We start from the raw sequence: 25,886 nt of genomic DNA on the forward strand, positions 1-25,886 counted from the left end.
GCAGTCAAAATGTGGTGATTTGATTAGTGTCTACTATTATGGTATACACAATGGGCCAAATCATTATGACCATGCTGTTATACTTTAGGTGCTGCCAAAATATCTCTGACGCATGGCCGAAGGACCCCTGTAGTATCTGGCACCAAGCAATTAGTGGTACAGCTTTTACGTTCTGTACGTTGTGAGCTGGAGCTGCTGTGGTTCGTGCTGTGGAGTTTGGTGTTCCAGCTGGTCCAACCACTGCTAGATTACTCTTTGAAACCTTCATCAAGCTTCTTAAAGCATCACTACACAAGATGCATTTCTCTGCTGAAAGAGGTCACTGTGACTAGGGGACACCATTGCCTTAAGGGAGTGTACCTAGTTTGGCACGATTTTAAGGGAGAAGACAAACCGATGTCCACAGAGATATATCCATATTCTCAGATTTTCCCAGCAGAACATTTCCTACAGCATCAAGTACACCGGGATCATCATATTCTCCTTACCATCAACATATTGTGCAGATGGTTATGATGTTTTGGCTCATTTCTGTTGGCTAATAGAGCACAGTGTCTGTTGATTGCCCTGTAGTCTTTCATCAGTGGGCATAGGATGCTGCTGAGCCATATTTTTTAGTTGGTGGATTCTTTGAGTCCAGCAATGACACTGTGGGCTTTAAAAACTCCAGTGACACTGCTGTTTCTCATCCACTCATATTAGCCTAACACACACTAACTCACCACCACCATGTTAGCGTCACTGCAGTGCTGAGAATGAGCCATCATCCAAATCATGCCTGCACTGTGGGGGTCCTTTGTGGGTCCTGACCAATGAAGAGCAGGTTGCAGATCAACAGATGGACTAGAGTCTGTAATTGTAGAACTGCACAGTGCTCCTGTATGAGAGAATGCACAGGGATGTGTAGAAACAAGGAGGTGGTCATAATGTTATGACTGATTGATGTAAGTTATCCAGTCATGGGTTTCAAGTGTTGATAAAATATAAGATGATTCTTATATGAAGACATGCACATGTGACATCATGCTGAGATTGTGTCAGTGATTAACACTACACTTTGATTCCAAGTCAAGCAGGATACATCAGTAAAAAAAACAATCTATTAATGCTGTATATTAGAGGTGATTACATCTGGAATGTTGACACAGGTTCCAGGCAGGGATTTCATAATAGCTGGCCAGTATGACTGTATCTGACCAGTCAGGTGCATTAGCAGTTGCAGATGTGGTATCAAACCAGCCAGGCATTTCAAAACCCTGGCCTAGGACCAGGATCCTCTGGTCTAGGTGTTCCTTTCTGGTTTGTTATATTTTCCCTGCACTAACTGTTTGGTTAATTACAGTGCTGTCTCTGATCTGAATCCAGTGTGTTAGACCAGGAGAAACTGCATTACTGCTGCACTCCAACACTAGCAATGGGAAATGCTGTCATAGCCTTTTGACAAAGAATCTTTTGTTTTACAGGCCTGTGGCACCAGATTGAATCAATTACATCTAAACAGATCTTTTCCTGTTCCAAATTGAGCCGTGTTCCTATACTAAACTCTGTACGTTTCGGCCAATTTTGTCACGGCCGAACCCTCAAATCCAATCAGGGGAAAAGGGGAAACAAATCAGATTTCAGCATTTCCTTCTAGCTTTCCTTATAAACTCAGCCTGCTTGAGCTCAAAACTTTCTCCAGACTATGCACCTGTCCTTGTAGCAATGAGGCCGTTGCACAAGGTACTAGGCTCTGGAATGGGCTGTTTTCACTCATTCTGCAGGGAGATTGATGTGTGCTGTGTTTTTTTTTCCCTCCATGGTGTCACATTTCCATCCTTGGAAAGCTGTCAGAGCAGCGCTGATGGTGTCTGATAGAGCGGGTTATCTCTGCATGGGGCACACACCTTAGGAGGTCACATCACACATCCGCCTCAGCCACAAACAGGGATGGATGACAGTGTCCAAATACACTTATCTGTACAGCTATCTTTCAGCTTATTGTGATATGCGGTAATCACACTTTCCGCGGCCTGCCTGGCCCTATCAGGTGCTGGCATAGGTTTCAGCAGCTCTCATTGTGGATGTTCAGGCGCATAAGTTTCACTCACAGATGGGGATGTGTTGTCCCTATTGTGGAGCATTTTTAGGTTCATAATGTAATGAATAGACATATCCAAGTCCTGCCTTATTCCAAATCCCTGCTCGATCCTTGTTTAGCGTCCAAATATTGCTATTTAAGTTAGCAAGTAACATGAGCTTAAGTGTAATCAATTAGGACTTAACAAATATGTCTTAAGTCTCAGGCAGTAGCCTAAAGCAACATTGAGTTATTATATAAGCTCAGGCAGATGTAGCTGACGACACGGACAAACTGTGTTTTATGAAAATATAAAAATGCTATTATTGTCCAGTATGATTTATGTATTTTTTTATAATGTTGAAAACAATATAAGCAAGTCTGCTTTGGATTATATAAGCCATTGATGCATCTTGAGGCAAATATGGGGTCTCATGCCTCATATTAGCGATTCATATTGACTGATTCATGCGTTGACTCACTCTTCAACCTAGAACCTTAGACAAATGACTCACACCAGGGAAAAGCAGTGCAAAAGGACTGATTCAGTTTGGATAACCAATTATACAGTGCTCAAACTAATAAATGATGTTGTCAGATTTGCAGTGCAATAGCACTAGCAATGAACTTTAGCTTCTTTAGCATGCTAATTTTATTACATTAAACTATAGTTGTTGGACTGGGTTTTGAGAAAAAGTTTTGACTTCATTAATACAATCTGGTGCCTAATTCTGGACCTGTTTATCGGTTAATCAGTAGAGTTTAGCTGTATGTAAGTGAAATCAAGGATAAGGCTGAGCATTGCAGTCTCTACAGACTGACAGTTCTGCTACTAGAGCCATTTTAATAGAACGATGAATGACAGAATAATTTGTGCAGCTCAGTAAATGGACCTTATATTTCCAGCTCCCTAGTGCAATGTCTGATTAACATCTGCTTCAGCCCTTGTGTGAATAGAGAAGGTCATTGTCCAGTGAATTCACCACGATCAAGTGTTGATGATGTGTCAGTCATGAACCTCCCAGTGAGCACAAAGACTGTTAAACATAAACTTCAGCCCGAGAGAAAGGTTTTTAACTTTTAAAGGTTTTTTTTTTCCACTGGATGGTTTATGTGGTCAAGTTCAATTTGCCTCATTTGAATGTGAAAATTTATATTTGATGGATGTTTTAAATGGAAAAAAGACAAAAGACTATATCTTTTCATGAATTAATATAAAGATGACCTTCATGATTCATTCATTCATTGCCTGTAACTGCTTATCCAGTTTAGGGTCGCAGTGGGTCCAAAGCCTACCCAGAATCACTGAGCACAAGGCCAGAACACACCCTGTAGGGGGCGCCAGTCATTCACAGAGCGACATGCACACATACACACATTCTCACAACCGGAGCGGGACTTGAACCCACAACCTCCAGGACCCTGGAGCTGTGTGACTGCGCCACTACCTGCTGCGCCACCATGCCGCCCATCTTCATGATTCTAATCAAAAAACATTTTTTATAAAATGTCCTCACCATTTGCTGCTCTCTCATTGGTTTGTACTGGAAAATGGTCTAATGTGTTTAGACCCAGTGTCAATAAATGACCAAAAAAAAGGTATGTGCATGGTCCAGTATGTTAGGTTTTGTCTCTCTCTCTTCTCATGGCAGAGAAAATGCAGTTTTTTTTTTAAACAACTGAAAGACCTCCAATCTTTGAAAAGCATGAACCAAGGTAAGGATATTGCTCTATTCCTGCTCCATCGGTGGGTAATATTAACTGTTTTTTTGCTGTTTAAGATCACTTAAGGTGGAAATGTCTCTAAATTTGGGAGATGCTTAATGGATGAAATTAAATACATACCTACAAAACTAAACAACTCAAGGTACAAGTCTGTGGGACTTCAGAGAGTGAATAAATACGTAAAGACAAATTAAAATTCAGCCACATGCAAACAACAGTCTTTTTGTCCCCTCAAACATACAATTCCACCTTACACAGAGACACAGACCTTCTGAATAGAGAGAGAGAGAGAGAGAGAGAGAGAGAGAGAGAGAGAGAGAGAGAGAGAGAGAGAGAGAGAGAGAGAAAATATGTATTTTTCCCACAATCGTAGACATACTCTTTAAGCCAAGTCAGGCTGGTCCATCCATGCTGCACACTTCACCTAACCTAAACCAGATTCTATTAGATAAAAATGTTGGTGTCTGCTGTGCACTAAGTGTAAAAGAGCAGCTTCAGACAGTATCCAGACCTGATTTTCTAGAAATTTTCTCTAGTTTCCACAAGTGAACACAGTTCTGGCATCTTAATGAAACATCTGTGACATGCTTTGGTCAAAATACTGCTTGGGTCAAACAACACAGGATGTCCAGCCCAATTCAGAATGACTGGTTTCAAGCCACTGTTTACTTTCAAATGTGTGGCATCCAGGAATCACATTGAATGGTGAACGGTGAAGGGTGAGCGAGGAGCAGAAACACTTTTAGTTATTTTTGCTTTGTTCTCTGTCTTGTTTACTACATATTAAATCAGTACTCTTATTTCTTCACGATTGTTTTCTGTGTTATGCTCAGTTAAACCTCATCTTTTTGCTCTCACATAAATGCAGGTTCAGCACTGTTACTGGAAAAACTCGGCATGGCACAATATTAGAATGACTTGTTTTATTCCATGTTTTCAAATAAAGGCCGATCATAAAAAACAGACTGAATGAAGTTTCACTGTGATTTCATGATGTGTGGGTTGGTAAAAACTCCAGCTCCACACATTTATGTGCTACCGGATTCATGTCCTCTTTAAAACATTTACAGAGTTCGATAATTACTTTTGAAATGTAGATTTTTAATCTCTCTTCTTTATACACTTTCAGCCCTGTCCCTACTATAACCTGGAGGAAGATCAATGGCAATATCCCCAAAAAGGCTCGCCTTCGCAAGTCCCAGGCTGTGCTGGAGATACCCAACATTCAGCTGGAGGATTCAGGGAGCTACGAATGCAAGGCCGAAAATTCACGAGGAGGCACAGCCTTCCGGGGACACCTCCAGGTGTACAGTAAGCACACAAGAGAGAGAGAGAGAGAGAGAGAGAGAGAGAGAGAGAGAGAGAGAGGTCATTGGTGGTCAGAGTAGCCCATAATAATTGCTTCTTTAGTTAAATAATGACTCAGATAAAACTAGATTAGTAAAAACATCTTGCACATGAGTAAGAGGAAGATATCATCAATGATCTGTCTGTGCTCTGCAGCTGTAAGTATCCCTCCTGTTCCTAATCTTCTCATTAGCAAATTTTAGTGCATTACACAGCAGTGGACACAAGGACCCACACAGAAGTGCTTAGATCATTTTCACTGAAAAGATTCAAATATCTAAATATGTATTAGGTTTAAAAATAATTGTTCTTTGGGTTTTGTGTGTGTGTAACCAATAATTTCAATGCAAAACAAATATATATATATATATATTATTTCAATTTAGAAATAGAGTGATGTGTTATATTTTAAACTTATTTGCCTACCCCTCGCATGCCAGATCAAAGTTTAATGACTGGCTCAGGTAGGAACACCACATTATACCAGAAACACACGTCCTAAACTGTAGTAACAGCCTCTGTTCCTCTGGGAAGGCTTAACCCTGATTGTGAGGCATGTTTAAATACAGAAAATAAGAGACTTTATTTTGTTACAACTCTATGGAACCGATCTCCTCCACATAAAAAAAGGAAAAAATAGCACCTATTTAATTTTTCATTACTATGTAAGTTGCTGTCTCATTATTTTGAGACACTAATTCAACATTTTGAGATCGTACCTCATTATTCCAAGATAGTATCTCAATATTATCATATATTATCTCATTATTTTGAGAAAGTACACCATTACATTGAGATACTAAGTCAATATTTTGAGATACTATCATTATTTTGAGTGTCTAGTATTATTTAGTAAAGATTATGTACAGCAACAAACAAAGATGTAATGTATACAATCACTGAGGACACATTAAGACAGATGTAGTCGAATTGGTGTCCTTCATTGCAGTTCAAAATAATGACTTAGTATCTCAGAGTATTGGCTTAGTGTGTCTAAATAAGGAGAATCTTTCTTGTTATATTGAGATACTATCTCTAAAAATGGACTAATACTGAGATAGTATCTTGAAATATTGCAATAGTAACTTACATATTCATTTGTATATATTTTGTATTATTATTATTTATTTTATGTGGTGGACATGGGTTTCCATATTTCCCAGTTTTACATTCTCCTAACTCCATGTGAGGACAGTGACACTTTAAGTGAGGCTAAGTTTGTACGTTCCAGTCCTTAACTTCCTAAATGTAGAACTTGTCACGTTGAACTCAGTGGAGCTGGCATGGCTTTCAGCGCAGAGGGTCGACCTCAGCGCTCACGTCGGTTGCCTCAAGGAAGCCTGCTCCACAGACAGAATCTGCCGGTTCCATTTTTAATTGTGTGTTTTCTTTATGCATAAATTGCTGCAACTTCCTCCTTCTCTCGCTTTGCATAAATCTGACTGTCCTCCTCCTCATAGGAATAAATTAAAGCCAAGCTGCCTTGCCTTATGATCTCCGTCACAAGCGCTCACATGAAAAATAGCTTTGTTCAGGAGTGACTTTTACCCAATTAATGTCAGGGGTTTTACATCATTAGTTCTACTCTGCAAACTAGGAAAAGCTTTCTTCTATGGCCTACATTTCCCCTCACAACCCCTTGGTGACATTGACAGTGATCTAATTCTGGTGTGAGGGAACCCCATTTGTCACCCAGCACCGTCCTTTCTAATTCACGGGAAACTGCCTGGGACGTTGATTAAGTGTGTGTTATGTCATAACAGAGGTATCTCTGGACTTGAAGAAGAACGTGGTGTCCTGGTGATTTATAAAAATCACACTTTTATCAGTTTCACAGTAGTTAGAAGAATCAATTCCTTGTGTCTTCACAAACCATCTCCCGGTGTTTGCATACATCAGGGAACATTTGGTTTTGTTTTCAGTTTTCCTTTGTATCACATTGAGATCCACAGCTTCTGCATCTCTATTCTTTGACATCCCATGTTCTGTTTAATGCAAAATGTACATTGTTATATTTACTCATAATAGGCCAGGCTTGCGTTGACCTTGCAGGGAATCTCATTACCTGACCATGGAGAATCCAACCCAAAGGGCCTTTTAAGTTGCTTTTCAACACACCTTGTGACAAAGAAACTTTAGAAATGCCTATGTTTAGGGCCCTAATGATCCATTACCAAGGGAAAACACTGAGAAGATAAAAGATGCTTTTTTTAAAGAAGGAAAAGCTACCATTGCTGTCACATCAAGATATTAGAATAAAATATTGAAACATTTAAATGTAAATTTGCATTTATTTGTCATTGTACAACATACAAAGGAATGTGCCTTCCACATTTAACACATCCATGTCAGTAAATGCACACACACAAACACACACTATAGTACACTGGGGCAGTTAGCACACACACATACCCAGAGCATCTCCAACATCTGTGGAGCAGTTGTGGTGTTAGGTGCCTTGCTCAAGGGCGCCTCAGACCAGCATCTGTGATGACATGGGTGTGCATCAGTACCCATAGAATGGGTGATCTGCATATATGTGAAGCTACTGCTGATGCAGAGGCTTATATTGGTGTTTTGGAGAAACATATGCTGCCACCAAGATGAAATCTTTTCCCAGGAACTCCATGTCTGTTTCAGTAGACAAGGCTAGGCGTCATTCTGCATGAATTTTGACATCATATATATTTTTAAGTGTTGCAGGCATCAGTTTCTAAATTTATTATATTTAAGACTATATTTAAATTAGAATTAGGTTTGTGGGTGGCACGGTGGCGCAGCAGGTAGTGTCGCAGTCACACAGCTCCAGGGACCAGGAGTTGTGTGCTCTAGCCCTGCTTCAAGTGACTGTTTGAGATGAGTTTGGTGTGCTCTCTCTGTGCCCACGTATACTTCCTCTGGGGGCTCCAGTTTCCTACCACGGTCCAAAAACACACGTTGGTAGGTGGATTGGCGACTCAAAAGTGTCCCTAGGTGTGAGTGTGTGTGTGAATATGTGAGTGTTTGTCATCCTGCGAAGGACTGGTGTGCCCTCCAGGATGTGTTCCCCCGCCTTGCGCCCAGTGATTGCAGGTAGGCCACAGGCCCACCACAATCCTGATTTGGATATGCAATATGGATATCCAGACAATGAATGAATGAATGAATTAGGTTTGTCATGGAAAACACTGAAAATATTTTTCTCCTGACAATAATATTTGTTTTTACTGCATTTGTATGAAGTGGAAATGAGGTTTGTATTTAATTCCTAGTCACAATGGCTTTTAAAGGTTCCACCAATTACTTTCAATATTTCCAAGAATTTTCCCATCCTCCGCAATACCATTTTGACACTCATACTACACCAATAGACTTCTATTGCCACATCTGTCTTCAGCTCTAACATGGTTGGAATTTTAACTCACTCTGGAAAAGAGAGTCTGCCAAATGCTGTAAACGTAAAAGTACCAGCTGCTTCATGTCCTTCAAAGTTTAGAAACTTTTTCAGTCACCTTTCCTCAACTCTGGGCAATGCCATATTGAAGGATTCACTGACAGAATACACTGGCAGAGGAATACACATCTGATATCTAATCTTATTTCTGCGGTGTACCATGAAGGGATTTGGATGGTGCTGCTCTCAGTGCTGCCCTAGTGGAGTGGAGAGCACCACTAAAACATGCTCCGTGCCCAACTAGATATTTCACACTGTTAATGTGAGAGATTATTCTTTTGTTTCCGAAGTCGAGTTATCTTCAGGAAGATGCCTCGGAAAGCTTTCACTATTACTTGGCTCTGAAGCAGCTCCAGTTTCTGCTCGACTGAAGAAATGAAATGTTCTCCATTAAAGAATGCATTTTTCTTTTCTTCTCTCACTGCTTCCCAGTGTCAGGCTGTTACACAAGTGTCTCAGTGTAGCATGGAGCACAACAGTATCTTGATAAGACAGATTATATTCAAACTGAAGGATTTGAATTTTAATCACATATTAAAGCTTCCCTGCCTTGTGGCATGAAGATGGGTTAAACTAGCAAAACCAGTGTTCTTTCAGAATAATTTTTCCTGGCTTTTCTCACTTTAAACCTCATAATATTTTAAGTTGAAAGTGCACAACTTACTCCTCAAGACTATGCAAAAGTACAAAATTAACCACCCTTCATTTATTTAATTCCTAATGTTTATATAATTTAATTCTTCTTCTAAGTGTTCCTTTTTCAGAATATATTTCTTAATATGTTGATATATCATCACTGAGTATAAGTATATGAATATGAAGTGTATAACCTTGTTAAATGTATGTGTGGTTGTGTTTATATGCTAGGAGACATATCATGAGGGAAATAAACAGCCAACACCATGGCCAAGGTTTGTTAAATTCAGGGTCGCGGTGGATCCGGAGCCTACCTGGAATCATTGGGCGCAAAGCAGGAACACACCCTGGAGGGGGTGCCAGTCTGCCACAGGGAGACACACACTCACACATTATCCACACACTCAAACCTATTGAGTCACCAATCCACTTACCAACATGTGTATTTGGACCGTGGGAGGAAACCGACGCACCCAGAGAAAACCCATGCAGACACAGGGAGAATACACCACACTCCTCACAGACAGTCACCCAGAGCAGGGCTCAAACCTATAACCTCCAGGTCCCTGGAGCTGTGTGACTACGGCACTACCTGCTGCGCCACTGTGCTGCCCATGGCCTAGAATTTAAGCTTTAAAACTGTAGTGTTCCAAAAACACTCTCAAAGAGGTGGATTCAGACAGACAGGGTTTGTTACATCACAATCCAAAGAAACCAATCCTGTCAGCTTGCAGAACATGTCTATAAAGCTGCAGGCAAATGTTGGAGAGGGGGTGTAGAGAGAGAGGCAACGACTAATTGTAAATTCATAGACCCACACACACTGAAGTCAAATATATAATTATAGATATAAAAAAAATATTGAAGGCATTAGGAGATAGGCATTAATTAATTCAATCGTTTTCTGAAACCAGGTGGCAGGATTCAAATCTCTGAGTTTTAAGCAGCAGATCTCCCCTTGTGTTAAATAAAATGGGAGTTTAGGCACTGCTGCGCACCATATTTAGCCTCTAAGCAAGTTTCCATAAATACAGTCAGAAAAAAAGGGAGAGTCACTGAACCAGTTACTTGGTGTAAAAGTTCTGCGGGTTTCACACCGAGAGAGTTATCAGAAGATGATGCAGGTTGATAAAAGGAGTAATTATAATGGCAATTGCACGTGTATAACAATACTTTTATATTCATATAATAAAATATAGTTTGAGAACTAGAACATCGTTCATCATGACAAAATATAATTTAGAACTAGAAACTCAGACATCTTTTGGTTTTTTGTGCTGTCCGGATGCAAGAGTTTCATCATTTACAGAGGAGGCATGTAAACATGTTTATTACAGAGGGCCTCCTGAAAAACAAATCCAATCCAAATGGGGCTTAAGGGTTCCACATTTCCCCTGCACACCCCACATGCAGTCGGACAGCTTTCACACAGCAAATCGCACCAGGGTCCACTGGAAGTGAACCCAGTGGATCATGCCCGGGCCGAAAAACTGTTTACATACTTGATTAAATTTGCAGAAGCCACAGACGAGCGGACCTGGGTCTGGAGAAATGCTCTAGGGTGAAAACACCGTATGATTCAATGTCATCAGTAAATATGTCTGTGACATACACTTTTTATGCATTCAGTGACCTCCCTTTGGATCTGTCACTGCTCAGTGTTCTGGAACCCCATCATTCATAACTTCAGCTGATTAATTTAAAATCTGTACAATATGATAGCACTACCCTTCTGAGGCTTAAAGGGCAAAAAAAAAAAAAAAAAACACACAACCAAACCTCTGCCGGCCCTTGGTCCACTGCTATATTTCTGGCATTGCAGCTTTTCACACTTTGTGTGCTGTGGTCAGTATGTTGCCTTGTTTTTCTCTGTATGACCTGATTGAATGATTGTGGTCATAGAGGGCCTCCCTCTGTCCAAGCAGAGGATTAACTCTACAGGCCACTGTGTGTAAATTACAGCCCTCTGTAGGCTGTAGTGCTTTGTGCCCTCAAAACTTCAGAGCCCCCTTGGAGGGCATCAGAGCTCATCTTCCCTAAGGCCTTGAGCAGGCATCATTTTCTCAGTGGTGAGGCGTTGTGGACAGGAAGTGGACATTGTGAGCCCGGTCAGAGTTCATTACTCAAGGACCCAAAACCTTACTTTAAGGTCACTCCTGCAGTCTGCTGGAGCTCCTCTTGATATAAAATAACACTCTGTGAATAATGCAGAAAGGCCCAAGATGGGGCCTGCGGCCAAACAGAACCTGAGGGTTCCTCCTGAGCTACTAGGAACTGTAATGTTGGTTTGCTTTATATATATTTGTGTTTCTGTTTCACACCACAGCAGCTCATAAGGTTCGAGAATAAAGCAGGGAATAAAGCAAGACAAAGGCCAGAAGCACAATTTGTGTTTAACATACACTAATTAAACAGTGAGCAGTTAATTCATACATTGCCGATGGTGAAAAGACCTAAGGGAAGGAAAATAAACCTCTGGTAGTGAAGAGACAAATGATAACGTCACACAATACAAGAGAATGAGAGAAAACATGAATCAGCCTTCATCTAATCAAACAATGCTTAGAGACCACCAATCTGAGACCACCATTATTTTATCCTCAGTAAGTACAGTATTTTAGTACAAGTTGAAAATATATTTGGGTTCCTGGGTTTGAATCTCACCTCTGAAATTCAAATCCAGGAGCCTGTGAGGAGTGTGGTGTGTTCTCTCTGTGTCTGTATGGGTTTCTTCTGGGAGCCCCTGTTTCCTCCCACAGTCCAAACACACTTTTGGGAGTGGAGTGGCTGTTAAACGTGTCCACAGGTGTGAGTGAGTGACTGGGTGTGTGTGTGAAACTCTCCACAGGTGTGAGTGTGTGAATGACTGGGTGAGTGTGTGTAATTGTCCACAGGTGTGAGTGTGTGAATGATTGGTTGAGTGTTTTAATTGTCCACAGGTGTGAGTGTGTGAATGATTGTGTGAGTGTGTTTAATTGTCCACAGGTGTAAATGTGTGAATGATTGTGTGAGTGTGTTTAATTGTCCACATGTGTGAATGTGTGAATGATTGTGTGAGTGTGTTTAATTGTCCACAGGTGTGAATGTGTGAATGATTGGTTGAGTGTTTTTAATTGTCCACAGGTGTGAGTGCGTGAATGATTGTGTGAATGATTAATCATCCACAGGTGTGAATGTATGAATGATTGTGTGAGTGTGTTTAATTGTCCACAGGTGTGAATGTGTGAATGATTGTGTTAGTGTTTTAATTGTCCACAGGTGTGAATGATTGTGTGAGTGTGTTTAATTGTCCACAGGTGTGAATGTGTGAATGATTGGTTGAGTGTTTTTAATTGTCCACAGGTGTGAGTGTGTGAATGATTGTGTGAATGTTTAATCATCCACAGGTGTGAATGTGTGAATGATTTTGTGAGTGCGTTTAATTGTCCACAGGTGTGAATGTGTGAATGATTGTGTGAGTGTTTTAATTGTCCACAGGTGTGAGTGAATGATTGTGTGTGTTTAACTGTCCACAGGTGTGAATGTGTGAATGATTGTGTGAGTGTTTTAATTGTCCACAGGTGTGAATGTGTGAATGATTGTGTGAGTGTGTTTAATTGTCCACAGGTGTGAATGTGTGAATGATTTTGTGAGTGTGGTTAACTGTCCACATGTGTGAATGTGTGAATGATTGTGTGAGTGTTTTAATTGTCCACAGGTGTGAATGTGTGAATGATTGTGTGAGTGTGTTTAACTGTCCACAGGTGTGAATGTGTGAATGATTGTGTGAGTGTTTTAATTGTCCACAGGTGTGAATGTGTGAATGATTGTGTGAGAGTAATTAATTGTCCACAGGTGTGAATGTGTGAATGATTTTGTGAGTGTTTTAATTGTCCACAGGTGTGAATGTGTGAATGATTGTGTGAGTGTGTTTAATTGTCCACAGGTGTGAATGTGTGAATGATTTTGTGAGTGTGTTTAACTGTCCACATGTGTGAATGTGTGAATGATTGTGTGAGTGTTTTAACTGTCCACATGTGTGAATGTGTGAATGATTGTGTGAGTGTTTTAATTGTCCACAGGTGTGAATGTGTGAATGATTGTGTGAGTGTTTTAATTGTCCACAGGTGTGAATGTGTGAATGATTGTGTGAGTGTGTTTAATTGTCCACAGGTGTGAATGTGTGAATGATTTTGTGAGTGTTTTAATTGTCCACAGGTGTGAATGTGTGAATGATTGTGTGAGTGTGTTTAACTGTCCACAGGTGTGAATGTGTGAATGATTGTGTGAGTGTATTTAATTGTCCACAGGTGTGAATGTGTGAATGATTGTGTGAGTGTTTTAATTGTCCACAGGTGTGAATGATTGTGTGAGTGTGTTTAACTGTCCACAGGTGTGAATGTGTAAATGATTGTGTGAGTGTTTTAATTGTCCACAGATGTGAATGTGTGAATGATTGTGTGAGTGTGTTTAATTGTCCACAGGTGTGAATGTGTGAATGATTTTGTGAGTGTGTTTAACTGTCCACATGTGTGAATGTGTGAATGATTGTGTGAGTGTTTTAATTGTCCACAGGTGTGAATGTGTGAATGATTGTGTGAGTGTGTTTAATTGTCCACAGGTGTGAATGTGTGAATGATTGTGTGAGTGTGTTTAATTGTCCACAGGTGTGAATGTGTGAATGATTTTGTGAGTGTGTTTAACTGTCCACATGTGTGAATGTGTGAATGATTGTGTGAGTGTTTTAATTGTCCACAGGTGTGAATGTGTGAATGATTGTGTGAGTGTGTTTAACTGTCCACATGTGTGAATGTATGAATGATTGTGTGAGTGTGTTTAACTGTCCACAGGTGTGAATGTGTGAATGATTGTGTGAGTGTGTTTAATTGTCCACAGGTGTGAGTGTGTGAATGATTGTGTGAGTGTGTTTAACTGTCCACAGGTGTGAATGTGTGAATGCTTGGTTGAGTGAGTGTAGTTGTCCACAGGTGTGAATGTGTAAATGATTGTGTGAGTGTGTTTAATTGTCCACTAGTGTGAACGTGTAAATGATTGTGTTTGTGTTTAATTGTCCACAGGTGTGAGGGTGTGAATGATTAGTTGAGTGTGTTTAACTGTCCACTAGTGTGAATGTGTAAATGATTGTGGGAGTGTGTTTAATTGTCCACAAATGTGAATGTAAGTGTGTGAAAGATTGGGTGAGTGTGTGAAATTGTACATAGGTGTGTGAGAGACGGTGACTGGGTGAAATTGTTCACAGGTATTTGTATGTGTGTGAGCCTAAGTGTGAGTGAGTGACTTGGTGACTGCCCATAGGTATGAGCAAGTGATTGACTGGGTGAGTGTGTGAAACTGCCCACAGTGTTTCTGTGTGTGTGTTTGTATTTGCGGGAGACTGGGTAAGTGTGTGATAGGCTATGATGGACTGGTGCTATGTCCAAGGTGTGTTCCTGCCTTGCACCCAGTGATAAGCAGTTCCAGAATCTGAATACATGAATGAATGAATGAATGAATGAATGCATTAATGAACATGCAGGCAACACTATCATACATTTCCAAACATGTGCATATTTTGATATTTTTGCGCAACCTGCACCCGCAGAGATGATGCAAGTGTAACTCTGCTACTGTCCTGCCAACATGTCTCATTGAAAACCATGTCTGCTTCTGCTCTCATCCATATTCATCTGACAAAGGACAAGGCAACAAGAGCAAACCGTAAACTGCAGCTGTGTGCTGCTGTGCTTTGGGTCTATGATGATCTTACAATGGCAAACTGGCTAATTACCAGGAGGAAGCACTGACTAATCTAATTTACTGAAATGATGGATGAATTTATGGCTGTAAATTCACAGACAGTTATTCCATATTTTTTTTTCTTCCTCCATGTGTAGCGTTGTAAACTTGTCTTCTGGTGGTTTCAAAGTGAAGAGAGGAGACCAGTATGGATATAATGCTGTTTATTGAGCGCCCTGGTTCCAGGATGAAATCGGATGGTCTCAGTCTTCAGACTGATCTAATAGTCTGTGAGAGACACACATATTTATACCCTATTTTGTAACCATACACATGGATTGATTGTTATCTTAACAGGATCTGAAAACAGGACGAACTGTCATAAACAAGCCATAGGCCATAAACATCATCTGAGTTCCTGGTGCACTGTCGTAAAATTAACCATGTTTGTCTAACAGACTGAGCTTATCAGATGAGGTAAAGCCAGGGAGCATGTGGTCTCCAAACCAGTCCAGATGCCAGGAGAAATGGTACAATCCCAGTAAAGGAAAAAACAATACAACAGTAGACAGTGGAAGATATTGTGGTGCACATGATCGCTTCATTTAAAGACAAGGACCATAAAACACTCTTTATAAACTTAAAATATAAAGCCAAAAATAAGGCCAAAATCAGCGGGAGGGTGACATAAGATTTTGAGAGTATGAATGTGTGAGTGAGTGTGCCAGAAAATACCTTGGTGTGTGTGTGGAGTTGGGAATATTCAGTGTGTCTCACATGTCTCTGTTTTTCCTGGCAGCTATGCCCCAGTGGGTCAGTATGATAAATGACTCTCAGCTGGACAGTGGTGAGCAGTTACAGTGGGAGTGCAGAGCCACAGGTAAACCCAGGCCCACCTACCGCTGGCTTCGCAATGGAGAGCCTTTGACCCCACAGGTATTCATTGTCCACACAAACACACACACACACACACACTTTTCACATCATATTTCAATTCCAATCATTAAAACCACTCACAAAACAAGTGATACTGATGAACTCATAATGATGGTTCATGTCAAGGTCATATGAACAGTCACTTGTCATAGCCAGCATGTAAAATGTGGAAGAAATGGCCGGGACTGAAGGCCTAAAGATCTCATCTTTACACAAAGATCATCGTACACAAGGCAATGTCCTGCATTCATTTGTAGGTCCTGGGGGCCCTAACCATTGAAGAACACTATGATAAGTTCAAACAACTAAGTATACTGAGTGAAGTGGATTAAACTCTGTAACTGTACAACTACAAAGTGCTCCTCAATAGTCAGTGGAGGTGATAAAAATGGTCAGTGAGTGTAGAAACCAGGAGGCGGTCACAGTAACATGACTGGAAGGTGTGTGTACATATATGAACCTTGCTAAATAACATTGACATAGCAAAGCAGAGCCAGAAACATCTCACGGCCGATGGTGTAGCGTGACGTACATTGTCTTGACAGATTTTGTTCAGTAATTGGTGTGACGTATTCCGTAATATTTGGTGTCACATGCTAACTTAATGGTTAATGGCTGTGCATTCAAGTTAACCATCATGACATCAACCATAATGACATGTCAATACAAATGGCAGCTGTGACACGGTTGGACTACTGGAAATAATGTGTCGTGGCTGTTCGCAGCAGATAATGACGTTCTTCCTGACATGTTTATGGCGTGATTGTGCCAGTTTTATGAAGCAAGTTTCAAGTACAGTATTAACCATTTGTGCTCAGATAATCATGTTCATTAATCAGTGGTGTAAACCATCCTTTCTGTGCCATCCGGGTTCATCAGGTGTGTGGCTGCTAAAAGAATTTTCTGATCTTCTGATCTATAAGATCAGAGTCTTTTGTGTCGGTGGAGTGGGACAGTTCTTTCACCTTGTGAGTAGACACAGCAGACGCAGCCAAAAATGTATTTTATACATCTTCTGATTTCACAATTTTATTTAAAAAAGTAAAATGAAATTAAATTAAATTAAATTGACAGATGCAGAGGGAACATGATTTTAACATATTTTCGATTGGGATGATTTAAAAATTTTCATACTTTTAAAGGGTGCTGTGATTGGGGAAAAAAAGTTGTAAAACACTGAACTAAACCATCATTTCTGTTTGCTTCAACAGTTTAATAAAATAGAGAGGTAATGTGCACATGGATTCAAGGCTTCATTAAAAAAAAATTACTGAAGCAATATTTTGAGAATAATTTGGGGTTAAATATACTCCTGTGTAATTTCCATAATTAACTGCTTCCTGGTGCTCTAATGATATTCATACTTCAGACACCAGCCTGAGTGTCAGATTGCCCACTGTTACTCACACACAAGCACACACACATCAGATCTCACACTCCGTTACACTATCAGCTTCTAATGGCTACTGTAAGCATATATTACTTCACACATTGCAGTTAAATACAGAGAAATATCACAGCACCAGTCAACTGTTCCAGAAATGTCCCATTGCAGGCAGCTATTATGAGCCATAGCCGCAGTAATAAGCATTACTTAACACTCAGTCTGACAGGTGAAGACATAATTATGAGTGCAACCAAGCACTGAACTCTTTCCACCCTCCCACAGAACAGAGTGGAGATGGTGAACGGAGAGCTGATCATCCACAGAGTGCAGCAGGCCGACTCTGGGATGTACCAGTGTGTCGCCGAGAACAAGTACGGAGCGATCTACTCCAGCGCTGAGCTCAAAATCTTGGGTAAAACGCCTTTATTAATCTTTTACTTGCAGTAGGTGGAGCAAGGACAAGTTTATCTCTGGATTCTGCTCAGCCATTAAGGGACCATTAGCTGAAAGCCAGTGCGGGAATCAACTGGAATTCACAGGCTTTTAATGGCAGAAGACGTCAGAGAATAATACGACTGACATTTGCAGTCCAAAATTGTTTGTTTATATATATATATATATATATATATATATTTTTTTTTTTTTTTCTTTTTCCCTGTACAATCAGCTAAAGAGCTTGCTGGAAAATATTAAATATGCAAGCATCAAGACTATGCTAGGTTTGATTGAACGGAAATGTGTTGCATAATTCAATTAAGTTTTCAGAATGAACAATAGCCTCTCACTGCTCATTATAATCAAAATGATTCACATTGTCTACTAATGCCATGAAAAGAATCAAAAACATTAGAATGAATCACTTTCAAATCAGTGTAGTCTCATATTTGAAGCCCTCTTTCACAATTACAGTGCTTTGCAATAGACAGAGGCCACTCTTTGTTAAATTATTTCTCAGCCAAAGCAGTCATCAAATACGTTATTCACTTTCAAGTGATATAAATGTGTGGGATCATCAGGTTCGAACTATAAAAAGAGGAATAGAGAAAATTAAGCACATAGTTTTCATGGTGGGCCAAACCTGGTAGACCACTTGGTAGACCACCAAAACTGTCATGGGAGTGTCTTTCCTGTCTCTCCTCTGTCAGAAGTCAAAATAACTCTATGGGGCTGAAAACTGGACACATTCAGGAGCTGTAGCTGGAAGAAGAAATTACAAACTATAGTCCATATGCTGCTTTGCATACTTTTTTTAGCCCTTATTCACCTTTGCTTAAATTGTCAGGACATGCAAAGGACCAACACAGAGCAGGTACAATTTGGGTAATGTGTTAGTGTGTGTTGTCCTAGAACTTTAATTTCTGTCACGGCTGGACTGATTATTGTCCAATAGAGTCCTGTGGGCGCCGTCCTATGTCCACTGATGAAAGACTAGAGGACGACCAAAACAATGTGCAGCAATAGTCTCTGATTTTACATTTACATGGTGGATCAACAAGGTAGGTGTGTGTAAAAGAGTGGACAGTAAGAGGACACAGTGTTTAAAAACTGCAGCAGCAACTGCTGTGTCTGATCCACTTGCACCAGCACAACACACGTCAACACACCACCACCAAGTCAGTGTCACGGCAGCGCTGAGAAGGATCCATCACCCACTGTGGGTGTTCAGACCATTGAAGAATAGGGTGAATGAGGGCTTAACGAAGTATGCCCCCGTACAGAGTGCTCCTTAATGGACAATGAATGCAGAAACCAGGAGGTGATTTGTATGTTTTGGTGGATCTGTGAAGGTTTTAAACCATATTTCTGATGCTGAAAAGTGAATAATGTGTACATTGTGGCTGTTTTGACTGGAAATTAAATAAGGGACATGCAGTCTCAGACATTTGCACAATATTGTGTACCTCTTTTGTTAATTATTATTATGCTGCTGCATGAATTGACCAGCGTCTTTCACTCAGAGGCTGTGCAATGGCTAGCATTGAAATTTTGGCCGAGGATACAATGGGAAGAAGACAAAGTGCTAGAGCCTGGCTGATTGGCAATCAATGTTGCTGTTTTAAAAGAAATGAAATGTTCAGAGAATGTCTGTCTGGCTGCATATCAGGGGAGAAAAGTAAACTTCAGGGAGGCAGCGGCAGCCGAGGATGGCACAGAATGAGCTGTCACATAAAGCTCTGTGCCAACAAAAGAAAAAAGGCACCCCAGGAAAGACAGAACAAGAGCCTGGAGGGAAAGAGGGAAAGTGGGAGTAGAAAAAGGGAGTAGGCCTGTTGGCTTGGTGTTTTCTTAGCTTCTGTGCAATCAAAACCTGAGTTAGAAACTCATTTGCGAGGACTCCAGAGCTGCGAGCCTCCAGGAGTCCAGGTCTTAAAAATAAATAAATAACTAAGAAAGGATGAACCCGAAGCGAGGTTTGTGTACATTTGCGGGAGACACACTCATTTTCTTTCCATCACCTTTGATTTCTCCCCTCATCCTCTGACACCCCCCATCGTCCTCTTCCTAAGGGGTATTTTCATTCAAGTCCCTGGTTACCTCTGAGGAGGGGCCCTATCAACTGCAAGAGAAGACAAACCCAAACAAACGACTCCATCTTTTGACAGGCCTGAAGAAAAAAAAAAAAAAAAGCTAGTTTCCAATCCAGAGCTCGACTCAATTTACCAGGGAGCTCTTGTCGTTTGATTGGTTTGAACAGACACCAGAGCCATTGTGTCCAATTTATTCATTGTGGCAAGCAAGCGTCATTACTCCCCGAGCACGCTGACTCACAGAATATTCCTTGTCTGTTTTTATCTCAACTGGAAAGTGCCTGTTTTTGTCTCAGCCGAGACATTCAGGGACAATTTTGAGGATGTTTTTGTGACGAATGTTCCAGTGCCCATTGGCCAAAGCTGACTTATATGACTTAGTTTGTTCTTTGTGATGTTCACAAGCATGCACTGTGGTGACATTGCACTGCTAATAAGGACCCTCGTTCAGATGTGTGGGGGGGGCGGAGTTTGGGGGGGGGGGGGTGGTTATTCGGGCCTGTAGGCTTACCCAGAACACAATGTGCCCAGGTTTTTTTTATTTATTTATTTATTTTTTGTCACCATTCTTTTGTCCATGAGGCTTTATGAGGAGGGTAGCCAGAAGGGGGAGAACAGATGTGGTGGACTAGCAGCCACTGGCCTCTGTGCTTATTAGAGTGGAATACAGCCATTTGTTCATTTAATATAGATGGATTCACCTAAACCTCTGATGAGTGTGATGTCAAATGCGAACATCATTACATTTTCACAACCTCCCATTAAACACCACCATGTGAGATTTGGTATTTTTGCTCTTGGGCTTCCCCTACAGTTGCAGAGAGTATTTCATGTTTATAGCACTGCCCTGAAATTAAGGAGGAGGGGATGGAAAAGGGAAAAAAGTATCAATAACTTTAACCAATTAGAAATAACATTAGCATTTCAGTAGCTTATTAGCAACAACAATAGCCCTATAACAATAACCTTAGCAGGTTAGCAGCAACAAAAAGGCCTCCCCAGCTCTTCTTCTTTCCTTTCAGCATTGGGCCGCCTATAAACCAGAAGCTCCACCTTAACTTCAGAAACAGCACATTTCATTGGTCATATACAGGGACTGCTGATGATCACCTGCAATAGGACAGAATTAAGAGAGCAAGGAAAATATAGGCGGGCAAAGAAAACAGACAAACCTCTGTGACATGTAACAATCACTGTGATTTTGAAACTGTGGTTTTAAGGTGTTTACATATTCTTAATTGCCAGTTGCACACTTCCTCTGAGACACATCAGGTCAATCCATTGCTTCTCTTCTGCCGCTGATGCAGCACACTGTGCCTGGAGAAAACAAACTGCCACATCTGCTGATAGACGTTGTTGCTAGCTAGCATCGTGCACAGAGGGATGGGGGGTCAGAGGGAGTGCTGTTCTACCCACCCCAAGATAGAGGCCTGTTCATCTGTCTTGGCCTTCTGGCCTCAGATGGTTGAGGCATTAGAAGGGGATCAAACCTGCAATAGCACACTAGTGTCACTGACATTAATTATACTATTTTTTGCTGCTAATTAACATGCTACTGTTTGTGCTAACTTGTACATTGAGAAAAATGAAATGTTTACTTGTATTTTTAGAAGGCTAGTGTTATTAGTAAGGCTTATAATGCAACTCGTGCCCCGTAGTGTAAACGTCTGCATAGTGAAGTCCGTGCTCACATGCGTGAAAACACAGATAAACAAATACTGTATGAAGAGTCACACTTTCGCCCACACACACTATATCTTGGGGGACCAAGCGCATCTGTCAGCACTGTCTTTGCCTGAGTGAGTGCGAGTGAAGGGGGGGATTGGGGAGTGCGAAATGTTGAGGGGGAGGTGTTTCAGGCCCTGCAGCTATAGCCAGGACTGAAATGTCATCATCTCTAATGTCACTCGTATAAAACATGGCTCAACCTTTTGACTAAGCACTGGTGCCGAAGCCTGGCAGCCAACAGAGAGAGAGAGGGACTATCACATGTGCAGTGTTTTAACACAAGTACTACAGCAGCCGAGGAGTGTTTCTCAGCAAAACTGGCATCAGAACAGTGCCCCAGCCTACTGAGGGATTGCCCTAGAAATGCCAAGGCAGTTTCATGGGTTATAAATGACTTACTACTTCCAAGAGCTGCTTTACAGTTGAGTCTTTCCTGAACAGGAGTAGTATATCAGTTGTTTTTCTGTTGTTGTTTGTTTGGTTTTAGGCTGTGATTAGGACTAGATTGGTTAAAAAAAAAAAAAAAAAATTAGTGCATTTAAAAAAAAACTTGCAAAATTTTCTGTGATTAATTGTACTATTAAAATATTGAACATTTTAATAATTTATATTGAAATGTAAGATAAAAGGCAAAGCATGTATATGTACAGAGCCACTTTCACACACAAGGGCAATTCAAAATCATTTGAAATCCAATCTGGCTGATCAGACAAAGTTGTGTTGCCACAAAAAGGACATGGGTTTTAGGTTCTCATACGAAAGTGGCTCAGTTCCAATCTATTAAATCAAATTCAGTTTGTTTTCTAACAATGTCATCTATGAAGATAAAGGTTGGTTTTGGTTTTGGGCCACTTCTGTCTGCAGTGAAGTCATAGTCTTGGCATTAATGATCTACCACTCTGCCAGTGGACTAATTGAATTCATTGGCAATGCTTTCTTTTCTATGTGAATTATAGTACATGTATAATACATACATGAATCCAAACTGCTTTTACATAATCTTCCATTAAAATGTGATGACTTTTAATCACTGCCAAATAAATACATATTTTTATTAAAAATATTTATATAATTGTTTCATCAATGAAAAAAAAAAAAAAAACAAACAAGCCAGGCATACCCTGTTACATATCCCCTGCAGATCCATCGTAGATCATGAGATCTCAGCTAACTCAAAAACTCCACACTATATTCATGATACAGAAGGAATATGTAAAGATTTCTGATTCACAAGGATGTAAAAGTGCAAACGAATGTTAGTCCAGTGTTTTCTGAAGCCGTGTTCATTATTTTTTAGTCTGTTTATTGTGAGCAGTTGACTAATATTTCCACAAAATCATATCCATGCTCAAGGACATCTCTATAATTATTTTTTTTCTCAACAGCCATGTTTTTATTTGCCCCTGGTATCGTGTACAAATTTGATTTTGAACAAACAGAAGAGAAAATTAGGCTCTCTGCTTGGGAGAGAATGCTCATTTATTCACTTGATAATTGACATGTTTACCAGTTTTGTGCCAGCCTTTAAAAATTCAGTGTTCAGGTAATTAGTCATTTTCATATTTTTCTCTCGCTACTTCCTCTAAGTTGCTTCTTTGTTTCCTGACTCACTGCTGTCACTGACATGAAGGTCAGCTGAAGCAGTGCCCCGGACTTAACCAACATTCTTTTTTTCTTTTTTTTTTTTCTTTTTCTTTTAACTCCCAACAACATTGAGGTCATCAGATGCGTCAGGCTGGCGAGAGCCTCCCTGCAGACAGATTAGACATTTAACATTAATTATCTGTAAACGCGTCAGTCCAGGGCTGAATTATTTTTATCGTTTAGCCTGGAAATATTTTATTTCTACTGGACGCTCAAGCATAACCATGAGGCAGCTAATTATGAGCACATAGCTTGTGGATGCACGGCTGCCATCATGCCATATCTCTCACAACCGTTGTCTCTACAGCAATTTTATTGGCTGAATTGCATACTGTAGTGTTCAAAAGCCAGAGACTACATTTTCTTCATTCTGTTTCCAGTGAAAACAACCTTTTAGATAAAGCTATGCGTTGTTCTTTAGATACTGGTGAGAGGGTTGAAAAAGCATAATTAACTTTGGAAAAAAATAAGTCTAAATTTGAATATAACAGACGGCGTGCACAGACCTAAAAAAAAAAAAAAACGACTTATCGAGTCATCAGTCAAGCTTTGACATGGATCAGTGCACATTTGGGGATGTGGAACATCTGGAGTTGTTGATTTGTTTTTAATTGGAAGCATCATGAATGCTTATAAGTATAAATGCATTTTAATACATCATGAAATACCTTCTGGAAACTGTTTAATTGGTGGGAAAACGTTGTAGAGCTAGATGACGACCTTAAACACTGCTCAGATGATGAAGACATATGTGTTAAACAGAGAAGTGTGGAACGGACCCCAGAGCCGTGATCTCAACATCATTAAATGTGACTGGGATTCCTTGGTTGTGAAAACTTTGTGGAAGTTGTGGAAGAAAAATTCAGGCTAGAACTGAAAAGCACAGGTCCTGAAAAAGATGGAAGGTATAATAAGGCAAATTTTTGACAGGCTAAAACCAAATCAACCAGACAGACTTAGCCAATGCAGTACATTCATCTGAAGATGGATTGCAATAGAATGTGAGATCCACACACACACACACACACACACCTCAAACACCATTATTACTGCCATCATTTCCAGCCCATTACATCTTACATTAAGCTGCACTTGAGTTGGCATTATATTCTGTATCTGGAGGAGATTTCCCTAGGTACTGTACTGCTGCTCAGCATATAAGGAGCAGGTGGTATTTCTTGTGAATTTGTATATCTCTGTAGTTGCAGCAAATCAGTGATGATCTCTTGTTTTCAAAATCTGAAATTGACCCAGTTTATCCTTGTTTTATTCATAACGTAATAACATTTTCCAGTTAGGATTGCAGTCTTATAAACTTTATGCCAGACCTGATGCTCTACTTGATTCTGTTGTCAACTTGTTCCCCAATAAATTCTCCAAAGATAAAAACAGATACAACATTTTGCTATATAATACCTTTTTTATCATCAATGTTTTAATATCAAAGCAAAATATCACTGTGGATGGGTAAAAATACTAGCATTTTAGCATCAAATAAAAATTGTTGTAGTTTAAGTGTTTACTCCCCTCAGCTGACCTCAGAGTTTAGCTTCATAGATTTTGCTTGTGAGTTTTTTTATTGCTGTGTTAATCATAGCTGCCAAAATTTAAGTTAGGTGCCAAATAAAAAAATTCATATATTAAAGCAATTTGGCATTCTTAAACAGACCTTCACTGCAGTAAACTTTACTCTAAACTCTCTGAGAGAGAACACAAACAATAAGGTACCTAAGTAGGAAGCATATTTAAAAACTCTAAAGCCATTTTCACGTGTTAATTCCTCATTCTCCTGACATTTTTACGGATGTAGTGCATAGCCAGAAATTGTCAGTGAGGTTTAGGTGTGGGGAGGGTGCAGAGCTTGTAGGAGACACAGCGTAAATTCACTATGAAGTCTTCAGAAAATAAGCTCTTGTATTCACACATGGGTTCACTCAGACATTACCTGGACTCTGTACTAAGGGGATGCAGGATAAAGTCTGATTTGGACATTTTGCATTCGCACATACGGCTTTTCCAGGTGTATTCCCGAAATACCTTGGTCAATATACATGTCTTAAGGGCTTACTTAGAGAGCTCACTTGTGTTTTCTGACCTTTTATGTCTTTGAAGTAACTCACTGTAAATCCTTGTGTTTTTTCCAGCATCAGCCCCAATGTTTAACACTAACACAGTAACCATCATAGCCACCATGGGCAAGGACGTTTCTCTGGAATGCAGACCACGAGCTTCTCCCAAGCCTCGGATAACATGGAAGAAAGGAGACAGGAGAGTCCAAGCCAACAGGAGGTAAGGCCACTCTCAAATCAAAGCCATGATACAGATTCAAAGGGTCACAATCAAGATTTTGTCTGTAAATTCATTTTTTGTTTGTTTTTGACATATAGAATGTGGGTTAACTTAGAGCATTGTACATACATACATTATCTGTAACCGTTTATCCAGTTCAGGGTCACGGTGGGTCCAGAGCAAGGCAGGAATACACCCTGGAGGGGGCGCCAGTCCTTCACAGGGCAACACAGATACAAAGATACACATTCACTCACACCTACGGACACTTTTGAGTCGTCAATCCACCTACCAACTGTGGGAGGAAACCGGAGCACCTGGAGGAAACCCATGCAGACACGGGGAGAACACACCAACTCCTCACAGACGGTCATCCCGGAGCGGGAATCAAACCCACAACCTCCAGGTCCCTGGAGCTGTGTGACTGCGACACTACCTGCTGCGCCATCGGGCCGCCCC

At 40.4% G+C, this 25,886-nt stretch overlaps 1 protein-coding gene across 2 annotated transcripts in view; it reads left to right on the forward strand.

Moving 5' to 3' along the window:
- cntn5 (contactin 5) overlaps positions 1-25,886 on the forward strand; it is a 301,937-nt gene that overhangs the window by 219,546 nt on the left and 56,505 nt on the right. For both annotated transcript variants that reach the window (XM_066685167.1, XM_066685168.1), the window contains exons 9-12: positions 4,914-5,095; positions 15,715-15,851; positions 17,521-17,650; positions 25,283-25,427. In XM_066685167.1, the coding sequence (XP_066541264.1) occupies positions 4,914-5,095; positions 15,715-15,851; positions 17,521-17,650; positions 25,283-25,427 (594 nt within the window). The remainder of the gene's footprint in view (positions 1-4,913; positions 5,096-15,714; positions 15,852-17,520; positions 17,651-25,282; positions 25,428-25,886) is intronic.

Source organism: Hoplias malabaricus, chromosome 11 (assembly GCF_029633855.1).
Source record: "Hoplias malabaricus isolate fHopMal1 chromosome 11, fHopMal1.hap1, whole genome shotgun sequence".
In the NCBI taxonomy this organism is placed as follows: domain Eukaryota; kingdom Metazoa; phylum Chordata; class Actinopteri; order Characiformes; family Erythrinidae; genus Hoplias; species Hoplias malabaricus.